A 16,145-nucleotide genomic window follows, 5' to 3' on the forward strand; every position below is an offset into this window, starting at 1 on the left:
ACATGAAGTGACACATTTCCATGATGTAGCCATACACTGCCTTCCTTAGAATGTTTCCATTTTTCTCTTTCCACCATTTATTCTGTTGTTCACTCTAGCAATGACCTCTCCATGTTCTCTTTCATTAGCCATTCCCAGCATCAGAAAAGGCTCTAGCACTTTAAAATCTGTCTGGCCACATTTTCAAAAACAAGTACAGAAGCAGTATGTATTTCTATTCAATAGAAGTAGAAATCTAAAATTCTCGTATCATTGATGAAAACAAGCGTGATATTGTTGCCTTTTTAAGACTTTTCTTCCCACATTTTGCATAGTTTGTCATTTTTATAAAATTATTCTGATGGCCGTGGCATTTCCTTAAGGGGCTAACACAGTAAAGTACATTTATTTTCCCATAACATAAAAAGACAAATCAAATACATATATATTACTTCTTTACCAGTGTATCTTCATACTCTTTGACAGATACATTTTTCAACTTTCCATTAATGTCTAGTTTGCTATTGTATCTATTTCCTAGCGTACACTGCTGCTTTTTGACCTCACACAGTTTGCTCTTCCATTTCATGTCAGCATTACCCTTTATATCAAGTGACTTCCAAACTACACTTTGCTGTCAATGAGTTACATTTCTAGAACATATTTTAAAATAATATTCACAATTCAAGCTAAAAAAAAGTGACAATACATTAATATCAAGGACTCAGAGGCTACTTTACAACATGCTGAAATGGAGCTGAGTTATCGAGTCAGAAAGTGGTATTTGACAATGTCCACATTTAACCTAGTTTATGTTTTCCTAGAGTTTATATAATCCAAGGTTTTATCATCATCTTGAGATAGAAATGACCCCCAAGTTACTTAAATGATCACACAAAAGTCCCTCAAATACTCTGTAAGGGCTTCACAGCACTAATTCTAAAGCTGGAAACGTCTCTGACTACTCTCTGGACTTTACAGCCACGTGTTCAGGATTAGGTGGTTCAGGACCCACACCTGAACAGTGGAACTCGCAGTACAGGACATTTGCATTTAATGGAAGAGGCTCAGCTGTCCTCCAGTGCTCCATCTTTTCCAGCAGAGAAAAACACCCCAGGTGACTTGGAATAATGCACTTGCTTGACCAAGAACTCCCAAAAGGACTGACTCAAAATCTCCCACATATCACAAGCCACTTATTGAAGTCAGGGTGAGTTTTTGCCTTTTTCAACTGGTTCAAGATGTCACTACAGATCTTCCCTTGAAGCCCTACTGATCAAGAATTGTCTTTTCCCTGGGCAGTCAGCATGGGAAGCAATTCAACTGCAAAAGCACCACAGGTGTTTTCCCTTGACTGTCAGAAGGTAAAGCCAAGGGACCTTGAGGGATCATTTCCCATGGCTTTTATTTCTTACAGCTCCAGGATCAGGGAGCTCCAAGGCCTCCCAGGTGTCTGAGGAGTGACAGCTCCTGTCCCTTGGGAAGTGCTCAGGAATCTCTCTCACACACAGCACACTGAATACACAGTACAAGGATTCAGAAATATCCACCCCTATGAACCCAAGCTCAATATATCAACAAAATCAAATGTTGTGTATTTGTAGATACTTGCACTGGTTTTCTTCGCATTTAAAACACTGCTTCACACATGAGCTAAAGTTCCCTACAAAGCAAAGGATGTCTTCTGAATGAGGTCTCACCCACTCTTGCCTCATCAAGCTCTATAAATACTCACATTTTATACCTATAGCTATTTTACTGTAATACTATATATTACATTGCAAGAAAAATATTATCAACATAATACAGAAATTAATTCCAGCACCTTTGGAACAGTCCTCTAATTCAGACTTTTATCTGTATGCAATATAAGGTATGGTTTTTCTGCTTTTTAGCAGTTAGAAAGTTAGTTTCAGCAGTGCTAGTTTGTCCTACTTCTTTGAGATAGGGCAGCACATCTGCTATTTTTAATGAATAATCACTAAATTTACTTTGTCTGCTTTGACAAAAGGTATTAAATAGTAACTGTAAGAGGATGCCAGTTGGTAAATTCACTAGTATATAAGCAGAAGCTACCAGAGAAAGCAAATAATCTTCATTTCCAAAATAACGCATGGCTTGTTAAGCAAAGAAAATCCACAATGTTAAAAAACATTAATTACAAAAATGAGAAATAAATACATACACAGAAAAATTCTCCAACTCAAAGCAAAAGCTGAAAATGATTGGCAGCCAATCCATTTCCTCAGCCTGCCCAACAAAGCTGCAAGCCAACCTAGCATTTGGCAAATGAGTACAGAGAGCCTGGGGTGAGATCATAATACTTTATTAGGAGCTTCAGCTTCAGATGTGGTTATTGTTTTAATTCTCTGCAAGGCGACAGTTGGTTTGTGCAGTTATTTTAGCTCAGGGCAAAGACTGTGTTTGTCTGTTGCTCTTTAGAAGTTCTGAGTTGGTAGGTTTGCTGAGGCTAATCTTTTATCAAGCCATCCTAAAATTGTCTGATTTAGACTATAATCTGTTCCATTGGACTCTTTAAGCACTAAGAAGATTTAATTTTAAACAGAATTTTCTTGCATAAGTCCACATATTCAAAAGACAATGTCAGTCATTACTTTGACTGTATTTATAAATAATATAGATTTTTTTCAGTCTGTATCAAAGTCCATCAATGTTAGATATAATTGGTGGAACTCATTATTTTAAGTCAAGCATGACAGTTTTACAATTACAATAAGTATTTAGTTGAAATTAATGTTGTCCCAAAAGGAAACATGAATTGTTCAAATCAGTAGTGAAGCTGGTGGCTGCTGGTATACATCTCCCAACTCAGCTAAAGCAAACACGTTTTCAAGAGCTAAAATTTATTGTTTATGCCCTTTAAGTTTCAACATAATTTTTAAATATCTGGAAAATCCCTGCTAACAGTTTTACTTATAGTGCTACTTGCTATTTATCTTCTAAAACACTCTCCTTGGAATGTTCTTGAGCTTAATTTTTCTCTAAGTATAACAAGTCTGCCACCTAGTGCTTTATGGAACCTTTAGTACACATTTTACTTGAAAATTATTTATTTACAATTTTATTGATAAAAGAGGTCATGTTCCAAGCCCCTGAATGCATCAACATTCATGTTTTTAGTAGTTGAGACTTCTTTCAACAATTTTAATTCTCCTTTTTATTAAATTATAACATTGATAACATAATAAAAGTTACTTAAAATTGGCATATTTTAGAACCTTGACTATGACTAAGCCCAGAAAATGAAGAAAAAAACCACAATCTAATAATAAGGAAAACAAGCGGGATGAACTATCAAACCATGTCAATAGGTCTAGTAAGCGTAAACTGCACTTTGACAACAGAAGTAAGGGTGTATTATCCTTTTGCTCTGAGACAATACTGAGATGATATTTCTAAAAATTCATTAGAAGTTGTCATAAATTGTCTACATTTAATAATTATATAGTTTTTCTAGTTACTACTACTATTGCAAAAAGAAACAAAAAGTTAAGACTAACAAAGTCTTTAGTCCAAAGACCAGATATGAAAAAGTAATTAGACTTCTTAATTTTTAGCAAGTAAGACAAAGTATAATAAAGCAGATAGAAGAAATAAGTGCTTGAAGATTTTTCTTTTCAGGCACCACATACACTGGATAAAAATGTGGTTTAAAAGTTTTAAATTAAAATACAAATTTAATATATAGAAATTGTATGGAGAATAGGCATGGACTAGCACTTTTCTTTACTCTTCCCTTTTTGAAATCCTGGTGTGTCAGCACTAGTGGGGCTAATACAACTTCAGGACAGGACTAGAATCCTTATGAGGCTCTTCAGCCAGAAGCAAAATTTGCTTTTTTGTCCCCAGCTCCCTGCACAGACACCAGATATTATCTTGAGAGTTTTCACTGAATGTACATTTCATAGTTTCTCACCAATTTTGCACATGAAAGTATCATTCTTCATCTTTGTGAGCTGCTGACATACTGAGGGAATTGCTTATTGCTATCCTGTCTGTATTTATACCAAGGAAAGAAGCAATAGTCTTATAAGCTATAATGATTTTATGGCTCAAGGTTTAGAATGGCAGAGCAAAGCCATAAACCAATTATTCAGGTCAATCCCAAAAAAGTCATTGCACAATGTTTATAAGATCACATATTCTTTCCTGTGGTTTACTTTAGGTAGAGAAAGAGCAGCTAAAAAAATTGAGCCATTAGGAATCAAACAAACACACAAACAAAAAACTATGACTACTATTTTCCTGCTTGTAATAATATTGGGTTTTTTTATATATAAGCTAAACTTTCCAGTGTGGTCTTTGGCTTTCTCTTTCCTCCTTGTATGTCCTGAAGACTGAGTGGAAAACTCAGAGGTGCCAGTGGAATGTGTACATCTGACCCCTAAGGCTCCTGCAGATGGGCCCAGCACCTTCCTTCCCTGCATGTTTCATCCCAGAAGAACAGCTGAGAGTGGTGGTCAGGCACTGTGTGAAGCCACCCACAAATGGCATTTCATAAAACACTAAGGTAAGAGAAAAAAATAGTAGAAACACATGTGCCTAGAATTTATGAAATGGCATTTCATAAAACACTAAGGTAAGGGAAAAAAGGAAGAGCTCTAGAAAGAAACATCTAGAAAATGGTTAAAATAAAATTTGTACAGTCTTTTAACCTTTTCATATATAGGTATTAAGGCCTCATCTTTTTTTAAAGGCTAGAAATCCAACAAATATCTGGATCAGGGGCATATGATCAATAAATAGGTTTTAATTCCATAAAAAGCTGCAAGTCATTCAGTCCCTCCCCAGCTTAATTCTCTTTGCAAATGACCCATCCCTCATGACCTCTTAAGTTTTGGGTTCTCTAATCCTTCTCAAAGGTCAGGTTCTAATCTCTAAAAGCAGGCCTGCTCTGCAGCATGGGAAACTCTAGTGTTACATTGCATCTATAATACATACAAATAAATATATATATATATATATATAATGCAAAGGTAAGCTTCACCTGATTTTTCTTTGCATCCACAGACAGTCACAGGCCCACAAAACTGTATGTCCAGCCGAAAGATGAGCACTAGATTAATTAAAATTGTTCATTTATAGCAATTTTATTACACTGTGACAACATTGTGGCTATACATTGCTGAGGAAATCTTCTGGAATGCCAGAAAGTTCCCACTGCAAAGTGCGCTGCCTTGTCATTCACTATTGCTGCCTGTTTTAAAACAGCAACCAGTCTGCAGGAGCAAATGGAAAAGCTCTTCACTATCAATGGTGGTACCCAGGAATAATCCAAAAAAATGCTTCTAAATTTTTTTTTAAAGGATAAAAGGGGGGAAAAGCTAAGGAATCTAAACCCATGTGCATTTTTTTCAATTTCATTGTCTCAGCTAGGAATTTTCTTAGTGGATGAACGGGAAAATCTTGAGTGTTCAGCTCATGAAAATTCTAACTATATGCAGGCAAACAATGTGATTTACACTGGCAGGACTGATTTGTGGTAAGCTTTTATGCTTCTGCATGTAGCAGTATCAGAAACAGTTGTACTCCTTGTTTGATATGTTGCATTGGAACTCAAAAGAATGTACATAAGCCACACATTTTGAAAAGTTTTTGACCTTAGAATTATGGCTATGTAAGAGAGGTTTATGGTAGAAAGTATCACATCCTCTCAAAACAAGTGATTGTTAGCATGCCTATAATTCAAACCTTGCATTGTAACACAATCATGAATTGTAAATTTAAACTTTCATTTTCTCTGGAACACTGGATTAACCATTTCTCCATTTATGATTTAAAGCTTTGTGTCTGTACACAACCCAAGTGAAGATCACAGAAGTGGCATTTGTCCCAGTGATTCCTCCCAATCTGTCTAAAACCATCTGGTTTTGCTGTGTGTTCCCTTGCACCCAGGAGCTCTGACTCTGACAGCAATGCATTCCTAATGCTGATGTGTGAAGAACTAATGCAGCCATTTGGATGCACACTTTGCTATCAAGGTGTCACTGCCATCCATCACGCTGGCCCAAGCACCACGGAGCAAAAACAACAGCCAATACAAATGTATCACGACAAAATGTTGTATTTATGGTTTGTGTACATGCATAAGTCAGCTGCACAACCATCTCTGGCCTCCACTCAGAGGAGCTGATTGAATCAGCTTCTGATCATTCACAGCAAGACTGGCTCCCAACAGAAAGGCCTAGGGATACAGAGCCTCTACCAGAAATACAGAGACAATCCAGAGGCAGAGCTGTCCCCAGCTAACAAGGATGTTTACATGGCCAAACAAAACTGCAGCTTCTAAAATCACAATGCTTTCTTTTACATTAATACTGCTTTTATTTTGTATAATAAATAATTGATAAGGTCTCCTCTGATATTCCTAAGCCATGGCACACTGGACATTTTCAGCTCAAAAAATCCTTCCTCTCATGAAGTTCTAAGCTGTAAATTGTTGGATGTAAAGAGAGAATTACCACTGTATGTTTGTCCATTTGTTATATACTCTTCCTGTGGCATTTGTGTGCAGCCACTCCTGACAACAGGGTGCTGGAATATATAGACCATCATGCAGCTGCTCACACATTCTTATACACTCAGTACTTTTCTATTTTCTATATCTGTGAGGCTTGTTCTCACTCTCTTGCTCTCAAAGTTGTGCTTTTTCAATAACACAATCCAGTCACAAAGAATGATATTGAAATAATTTTTAAAAAGCCATGTACAGTGATTTTCACACAATATGGATAATACACTACTGCATACCCCATTACACATTTCTTATTCTATTTCTATTAAGTTTTCGTAATTTAAAGCAGAAGAACTACTCTTGTCCAGTGCTGCCATGTTTGGAATCGCCATATGAGAATGAAATCTGATGTTTAAAGCACTGTTCCCCTGATCTCTAAGATCTGATGGCTTTGCTGCTCTCTCATTTATCCTTTTGGCATAGTGTCTGTATTTAGATAAAGTCCCTACAATGTTTCAGTGTGTTACCTCCTACATAAATGCCATTCTTTTCAATCATGCCAGACCCATCCATAATTTTCCTGTGTTTTTATCTGTGCTCAGATCACTTCTTCAACCACAACACCATCCATGTACAGAATTAAAATTCTGTTTACTCTCCTACATGAAAGGAAACAAATAATGAAGAGACTAAAACAACCTGTGCTCTCCCAATGGCAAACTGCTTTCATTTACCCTCTTGATCAGTCCATTGATGTCAATACCTGCAGCAACACCAGCCTGTTCCCCCTTCCTAGGCTCAAGGATGACAATGACAGGCATGAGGGAGCAGAGGACTAGGCAAGGACTAGGCAGGACGGGCAGAGAGCTGGAGGAGATGAAACCAGCTGAGATTCTACAGGGCAGAGAATATTCACAAGATATTCTCTGCCCTGTAGAAATTCTCGAAGGCAACAAGCACTCCTAAATCTACATCCTGCTGCTAAAGAGAAATCCAGGTCATCCAGTGTCACAAGAAAGTTACCTAGACACTTGGAATTAAATCCTGAAGTTTTGCTCAGAAGAGCATTCTAATTTAGGGCAGTATTTCCACAAGTGAAAAAAAGGGCAAAATTTAAATACTGAGAACTTTTTGAAGACGGTAAACTCAAGCATGTGACTAAAAGTTTTCCTGATGAAGATCCTAACCATACAGCAAATTATTATCTGCATTCACTGATTTTGATTCTAAGTAATAGAAACACATGTGCATAGAATTTTAATTTCTCACAATCTTATGCTGCTCATAAATACACACAATTTATTTTTCCCTCCTCTTGAGCAATAATATTCATGTGTTGTAAAAAATACACTTCAAGGAAAAGTAAAGTGACATTTTAAGGATCTAAAGAGAAAGTTTCTTAATGAGGAGTGAAATAAAGCATAGGAAAACTACCATCCAAATGCCTGTCTTGTACAAAACTGAAACATGGTATGGCCATATTTTAGAATATAGATGACAAATTAGATAATATCTTCATGATGTGTGTGTATATGTATTTTTTTAATACATGATTTAGCAGGAAATGGACTGTGCTGCTAAGAAACTGTCATTGAAATCTTAGGCCAGTCAGTTATCCACAAATTAACTGATTATTTCCCGTTACGATGCACCATCCAGCAAATGCAGAATTCCATTAATATTTACCAGTGCAGTCTCCATATTACTACAATAAAATAATTCTGAGAATTGTTTATATAAGATACTTTGAATGGCTGGAAGTATTAAAAGAAAATGTATCATTTCAAAACAGCAAGATGCTTAAAATATTTTGAAATCTGACAGAAGACAAATAACAGTAGTGAGTTAAAGGTGAAAGGGCATCTTGAATATAGTAAAATTTGTTTCCAACATGATTTATAGACCCAGCCTGAAACATGATAGCAAAAAAATAAGGCTTTTTCATGGAGGTGCCTGAGGTCTACAAATCTCATTACTGTCATTTCTTTTCAATCTCTTAAATTTAATAACATTTATTTTTAAAGGACAAAACAAACATTGACACACATATCCAAAACAGCCTACGTGTAATTGTGTACTCACTCTAAACCTAAAAAAAAGATTGATTTAATTGTTATATAGATACAAAAATTTATTCTTCTAAATATTTCTGTTTTAAGTAAGACACTTTTCTTATGCCAAAAACCAACAAATGGAATTGAATTTATTGATCAAGAGTATCTTAAAGACACAGTTTTAGGGAGTATTTTCAACTTGGTCTACAACATTTAAAATTTATGTTCCAGCTTAAAGTATTACATTCAAACTTATGTTGTCTGAGAGAAAAAAAAAAATCAAAAAACCCTACATGAATGTTCTTTAATAGCTGTCAGGAGGAATAAATGTATTAGGCCTAGAGATGCATCAACATCTGTAATGTAGTAGGTAATTTACTATTTTGTTCTGTAAAACATACCTTGCAGATGCAAACCATTTAAGGTAAGAAAGACAGATTAACAAAGAAAATAAACATTCCTTTATTAGGTAAATTATGCCTTAAAGAGACTCTAAAATAAAGCTTTTGTGTATGTTGTAAAATAAAATGCTAAGAAACAAGGCCAAAAACTGGAAGAGTGCTTATAAGTATGTTCAGACATCTGTCTTTATGTATAAATTCAAGTTTGAAGTAGGGACGATGTTAGAAACAACAGACAAATGGATCCAATTGTCTGACACGGAGCAGGTACGTGCAAAAGTCACAGAAGTTAAAACAGTGTTCCCCAACATCCCATCTGTTTTTATGATGATTAAAACTACTATTGAACTTGATATTGGCATAGTAAAATTGGCACAGCTCACTAAGGGATTTCTGCACATGGGTAATAAGCATTTTCATCCCTTCAGGTCCTTCACTAAGACTATCAAAACTGCAATGCTTCAGAGTGAATTTGCCAGAGGCACCTTTTCTACGACATTAAGAACATGGAGACAACACACAGCCTCCTTTTATGACACTGTGGAGAGCAGCTGTGTCTCATGTCCCTGGGAGGCAGACTGGCTAAACCACTCAGAACGTTCCAGGGAAGAGTGCCGTTTGCACTATTTGCATTTCTCCACCACAAATTCTGTCTTTAAAGCATTGACACAATTACTATTCCTTTCATTCACATATGATGAGATACAGAGAATAACCCTGTGGCTTGGTCAGTCCCTGTAAGCCAGATGTAAGGAATCAACTTTTAGAAGACTTTAATTTGTGTTCTTGTGGACAAAGTACAAGAAGACCAGTAGGGCATTTTATTTTTCAGTCAAAATATCAATGTGCTCAATTTTGGAAAATCTCCAGGAACTTATTTTGTTTTTCCAAAGAAATGAAATTATCATATAATATGTAATCAACATTTCAGTATGTAGCATTAAAAATACAAGTACTCACAGTAGCATGTTCCCCTAAGTGGATTTCCAAGATACCTATTTTCAGAGTCACAGCTGCAGGGGGAAAAAAAAGACAAAACCAAACATTCCCATTAAACACAGAACAGCTTTAATAAAAACGCAGCTAGAATGTTTATTCAAATAGCATGACTTTCAGTACTACCAACACAAATTCATGCAAATAAGAAGTATTTAATATAGTTCTTAATGAGGGTGTGCTACTAACTGGAGGCAGCTCTCTGTAACATAAGAAAGCCAGAGTGACCAGGCTCTTGAACAAAGAGCTTCAGCCCCCTGCCTGAAGTCAGTGCCTGCTGTAGGACTCAGGGCAGGAATTCTGGGCTCTCTGCACTCTAATGAGCAAAGGAGAGCCAGGCAGCCACCCCATGCACTGGATCTCCTTATCCCTGTCCAGTCACAGCTGATTCCCTCCCTGGTTTTGATCTGGCACAGCAGCATCTCAGCTACTTAACTTCCATGAACTCCAGCAGCAATTGCTCCTCTTCACTGACCACCCAGGGCACCAGGTGAAAATAAAACTGAGTATGATGTACTGATGCTGCTGACAAGACGTGCACATGATACGGGCTGGAGAAATGGCTTTCTTATTGAATAAGATAAGATATATAGCTATTTTCAGAGACATGAAATATCCTACAGAAATTCAGCTCAAATTCAGTTATATAACATTACTCTAAAAATGCCAAATATCTTAATAGAAAATGATTACTCTGCTTTAGGTTTCCTTGGCTATTTCATAGAAGTCTCCAGCAAGATTACAGTTTTCTCTTAAATATACAAAAATAGTCACAAAACAAAGAGAAACCAATCACGGTCTATTAAATTTCATACAAATATTTTTCCAGAAGTAATCTGAATCATTTAGTATCTTGGACTAACTTTTCATTACTTTATCCTAACAAACTTAATTTGGAAGGAGATATTTTTGCTGTTATTTTATTTGTGATTGATATTAAAAATCCATTCTAACTTGGATGTCATATCATTTAACAAGTTTCAGACTTGAAAATATTTTGATGTTTGTATTTCTGCTGGTTTCCTCAATAGTTTCTAACTGGTGATTCCTAACATACTCATTTTTATTAAAAAATGAGCAGAGAATCTCCTTGACCCTTTGTTACAATACCATAAAGAAAATAATCAGCAGTAGCAATAAAATCAAAAAGCAGAAAAAAGATGTTCTGGACTCTGCCCTTGTGCACTCCCGGTCCCACGTTAGCATGAGAACTCTTTGCAGGGTCAGTAATACAGAAATTCAACACTTTTTTAATAGAATAACTTTAATGATTCATCTCCAAGAAAACACACACACACACACACACCCACCCCCCATGCTTCAAGTCTAACTGCAGTACAAAATTTTTGGTCTTGTTCACAAAGACACTCTCACCCTACAGTCCTTTGCACAGAATTTAGAACAGAGTCCAATCCTGACTCTCTTGCATGTACTTGGAAAGGAGAAAATCTCTCAAGTAGTTACACTGGTCTTCCTTAAACAGTTTTTTTTCTAAACATCACAAACATTCTACGAAGAATAGCTTGCTACTGAAACAATAAAAAATATATTCATTTCTGAAAGGGCCTTTAGGTTTGGAATTCTGAAAGAGAGCTATGGGAAAGGGACCATTTTTACATCAAGGCTTTAAAAGAATTCGCTTTTCTTTATGTAAGATTGTCACATAAATGAGACACTGTATCATGTAGAAAATTATAATAACATTGTAAAAGGACTATTTTTCCTCTTGAATTGTTTCAAACTCAAAGTAGATTAAATGCAGCCAGTATTTAGAATATGCTGGGGAAATATATACCTGACTAAAAAAAAAAAAAAAAAAAAAAAAAAACAAACCCAAAAAAAACCCCTCTGTACTTAGAGTCTGAGGATGTAGACAAGAAACTTACCCTGCTGCTCACTGCTAATGACACTGATCTGTGTATGACATGGAAGAGCAATACCCAACTCCCAACAACAACATCTCCATAGGGAGAAAATAAACAAATTCCTCTCTCAATTCTTGCCCAGTCAAAACACTCACCTGTTGTGCTTTGACCCTGAGAATAAAGGTTCAGGATTTTTGGGTTTTTTTAATCTTGAAAATCTTAATGAAAAAAGACAGCTGTTTCCATACAGCTTCCCTTCTCCATTCAGCTGCCCTTCCAATCAGATGCAACCATCTCCTGTGGATCAATAAGTGCCAGAACTCAGGGGTTTCCAGCATCCCATATACCTTTCTTACATTTTTATTTCTATTTATATCACAGAAAAAAAACCCAAACATGAATACATGAAATAAAAATATCTATAAACTCCATCTAATATAAGATCACAACTTACAAGAACATACAATGGAATGGTTAATGCAAAAATTACTAGGTTCTAAATATGTTGCAACATACAAGTTCACTCAAATCCAAATAATTACCAATTTCCTGACAATTACACAAGTGACCTTCAAGTATCTTGAAAACAAAAAAGCAATGCAATTTTACAGCCATTTCAGTTGTTTCAGCATCATGTGCGATGGAATGATAAAAATATGCACAATAAAAGAAGAACAGTGAATTACACCACAGCAGAGTATTTTGATGTATTATCACAGATATTATACTCTCTGTGTTGGGAGCCTCATGGAAGTACTGAAGAAGAGAATGATTTTGGGCAGGAGAGAGCCCTGGTGGGTGCTGTCCCAGAGAAGCTCCCAGCCTGACAGGAGCAGACACACAGCTCTGCCTGGGCACAGGATAAAAGGCACCTGGGGATGTGAGGGAGGAGGAACATCTCCATGGACAGCACAGAGGGAAAATCCAGGTTCATCCAGTGCTGCAGGCACACAGGAACTCCAGCAACTGAAGGGGTATGAGATTTACCTGTTATCTGTGTTCTTTTTATGCTCTCTCACGAAAACAGCTGGTTTATTACACCATTTGTAGCCAGGCCTTTCATGCAGAACACTTCCATAATGTACATTAGGAATAAGATGAGGTGGAGATTTTACTAGTTACGGAAGCCTGTTTTAATTTAAATGGAAGATACTACTTAAACACTTGGTTTTCAGTGGAGGAGAAAAATGAAACTAATAGGATTAAGAATATATCTGAAATTATTCACACGAGCATGTATGGTGGGTTTCGATTAAATTTAGTTTTGTCTTTTAATCCTCTCCTATTTTATTAGCATACATATTGCTCTGCATTAGTCACTGATTATGGTTCCAATTACAAAATTTCCTATTTGCTGAATTGTTTCCTTATGAGCTTTACTCATTGTAGTAATTTTTGTACCTTTTCCAAAAGCCAGCACATATTGGACCATATGTGAAGCATAATATATGCCTCATATCTGAGAAATGGGAGCTACACTCATTATTTTATGTGCCATAGGGCCATGATCATTTGCTTTAAGTGGTCATAATGAATGAGCAGTTCCACTCTGGCAGGACTCCAAAGACACAGCTCCCATTTACAAGGACAAATGGAGGAAGGCTCCTATTAGGTTATGTACAAGTTCTACCGTTTGTTCCAATACAAAAGTATTCAATTAATCAAGCCCACTGACCTTTGGATGGCCTGCTATTAGCACTTATTTCCCAACTTCTCCCTCAATTATCCTTTCAAAACTGAACCATTTTCTTTCACTTTCTTTTATCTCCCTGTATTTTCTGGAAGTCCAGAAATAGAAGTTATTGACAAATGCATTTAAAAAATAATTGTTCTCATGTTTCTGACCAAGATAATGTCTCGCTTTCTCTTTAAATACAATAAATGTATGTAAACGAGTCCATGTTTACAGTAAGACTGACAGATTTGGGTTTTTTTTTTTTAATGAATGAAAGGCTTCTTTGTAAGAGAGAGTTTACAAACAACCTTTTGTTGAAGCTTAGCAATGTATATGTTCTTGTGCTCTGTACCTTGCAGGCTTAAGAAAGCAAAGGAGCTGACAGCAGAGGGATATATAAATTTATATGCCTAATTTTATTGTTCTTATTGGTATGGCCCTTAACGAAGGGTAAACCTTCATGCTTCTCACCTGAGGAAAACTATCAATATAACACCAACCTAGATCAACAGCTTTCTAGACAAGAGATTTGATCACGTGGAAATCTTCCTGTAACAGTTCATTCAAACTTTCATGGTGAAGGCAGAGGTTTCTGCAGTAGTGTTGCTGCCACTAATTGTTAAATCTTTTCTTTCAATTAAAAGTGAAGCAAAACAAGAGGAACAAAATAAGAGGGGAAAACAAACCTAAGTACAGTTGGACTTTCCTTTAGCTGAGTTTGTTTTTAATACCAAATTCTCAGGGAAGGCCACTCCAACAGGGCGTTATTTTATTCAACTGGTTCCTTGCTGACACAGTTTTATCTAGCTCTGGCCCAGACCAAGGCTTGTCAACGATATAGATACAGCATATTATATAATATAGATATTTATGACCCTTTCCTCATATTTTGTCCCTGCAAATTAACAGACCACTTCCACAGTGCCTGGGGAAGAACTGTCACCTGGCTGATCTATAGCCGGTCATAAATAAGTTTGAGATTTTGCCCAGGTTCCCAGAATTTGTCTACAGAAGGTTCACGATAAATTAAGACTGTTTGCTTTAGCAGAGTATTCTTAGTCCCATACTGATTACTTTTCCCAGCTTTTGATTCAGTCAGAACAGCTTCCAGGACTACTGCTCACCTGTGTCCTAGCCTTTACTCCTCATGCTGGCCCCTTTCTACCCAGTGATCTTGCTGCTGTTGTCCTCCATCACTGATCTGCTTCTGATCCCTTAGCCTCCAGTTCCTAATCTTGCCCAACTGGCTCTTGGTTTTATTCTACTTTCCTGGTTCCACAGTGGTATGATGCTATGGGGGTTTTGAATAATAAAATACTATTTACATAACAAAAATCTGGTTATTTTGACACCTTGCGACTGAAGTTCAAACAGTGTTTGTAAGGCTAAACCTAAGAGTTCTCTAGTCCTATGGTAAGCCCTGTGGCATCATAAGTAGATATGAAGAATTACTCCATACTACTATGTATTACTACATCCTCAGCATTTAAAATATGTCAGTGCTTTTGACTGCAGCTTTTGCAGGTAATTACGGGGCAGCTGATGAACACTTAGTTCAGATCACACAGAGTTTTTTTATGCTGCCTGTTGGTTATCTCTTCTTGAAAGTCATCCTACTCTTACAGTACATCTCCAGCAATGAGAAAATAAGCTGAGGTATGTGCTTAACTACAGTCAATAGATGCAACTGGCTGTAATTCATAACATTTTGGAAGTGATTCCACAGAAGCTGCTGATTTTCAGCTCAGGAGTGGTGACTCGTGGGTGAAAGCAATAACCCAAGAACAGCTGAGGTAGTAACTGGTCCAGAGCAGTGAGTGACTGATAACTGAAAGCCCAATTCACACTTAGATTTAAGTCTTGATTTAGGCCTGCCTGTATCCATACCTTTGACACAGAAATACCCAAGAACAACCACATCTTCTGACCATCCACATGGTCAGCAGCAAGGAAAGGGAGGAACCTCACAAACAGCACCTACAATACAGCAGCCAGTGTCATGTTTTGGGAGTTCAGGCACGTTTAAAATACTCAGAAACAGCATCATCCTTCTACAGAAGTGCTAAGATTTGGGTGCAATAGTTGAGGTCAGATGACATATTCAATGAAAAAGGAGATAGTGTAAGTAATGTTAATGACTGTTTTGTGATTTTCAGAGAATGGGGTCATTTGCTAATTATTATTGCATTTTTTATCCTGCAATATAATTTTTATTTTGCTGAAGTGAAATATGTGAAATAGACAAACGTCATAATCCATAAATGTAAACTTATCCACCTTACAGATAAAGGTCTGCTTCTTGACTGCATTGACATTGTACTCTGTACTACATTGTCCCAAAGCTATCCATTAATACTGCAGTATATTCAGATGAATACACCTCTCACATCTTTGGTTCTAATGTAAAAATTGGACACTTTCACTTCTCACACTGCCAAGATCCTTCCAGTCTCTCTGAGTAACTTCAGATATAAAGAATTATCAGCCTACCTCTTAAGATAATGATAACCTAAAAGGGTAAAAGGTACCGGGATTTATGTTTCCAGTTAGAACTTTTTAATAATGTGAGGAAATGATTTATTTGTTTTGTTTTTTTTCTTATAAGTGCATATAACAATGTCTTGAGACAATGTTCCTTCTGTAGATCAATTTGTCTCTTCCTCACATAATTCATGAAAAAGGCCTAGGCCAGCAATACTT

The 16,145-nt window shown here is 36.5% G+C and overlaps 1 protein-coding gene across 4 annotated transcripts in view; it reads right to left on the reverse strand.

The window, feature by feature from the left end:
• ATRNL1 (attractin like 1) overlaps positions 1–16,145 on the reverse strand; it is a 433,970-nt gene that overhangs the window by 266,378 nt on the left and 151,447 nt on the right. For all 4 annotated transcript variants that reach the window (XM_041461314.1, XM_041461315.1, XM_041461313.1 and 1 more), the window contains exon 21: positions 9,870–9,922. In XM_041461314.1, coding sequence (XP_041317248.1) covers positions 9,870–9,922 — 53 coding nt within the window. The remainder of the gene's footprint in view (positions 1–9,869; positions 9,923–16,145) is intronic.

This window comes from Pyrgilauda ruficollis, unplaced genomic scaffold, assembly GCF_017590135.1.
Source record: "Pyrgilauda ruficollis isolate IOZ18807 unplaced genomic scaffold, ASM1759013v1 scaffold15, whole genome shotgun sequence".
NCBI classification, from domain to species: domain Eukaryota; kingdom Metazoa; phylum Chordata; class Aves; order Passeriformes; family Passeridae; genus Pyrgilauda; species Pyrgilauda ruficollis.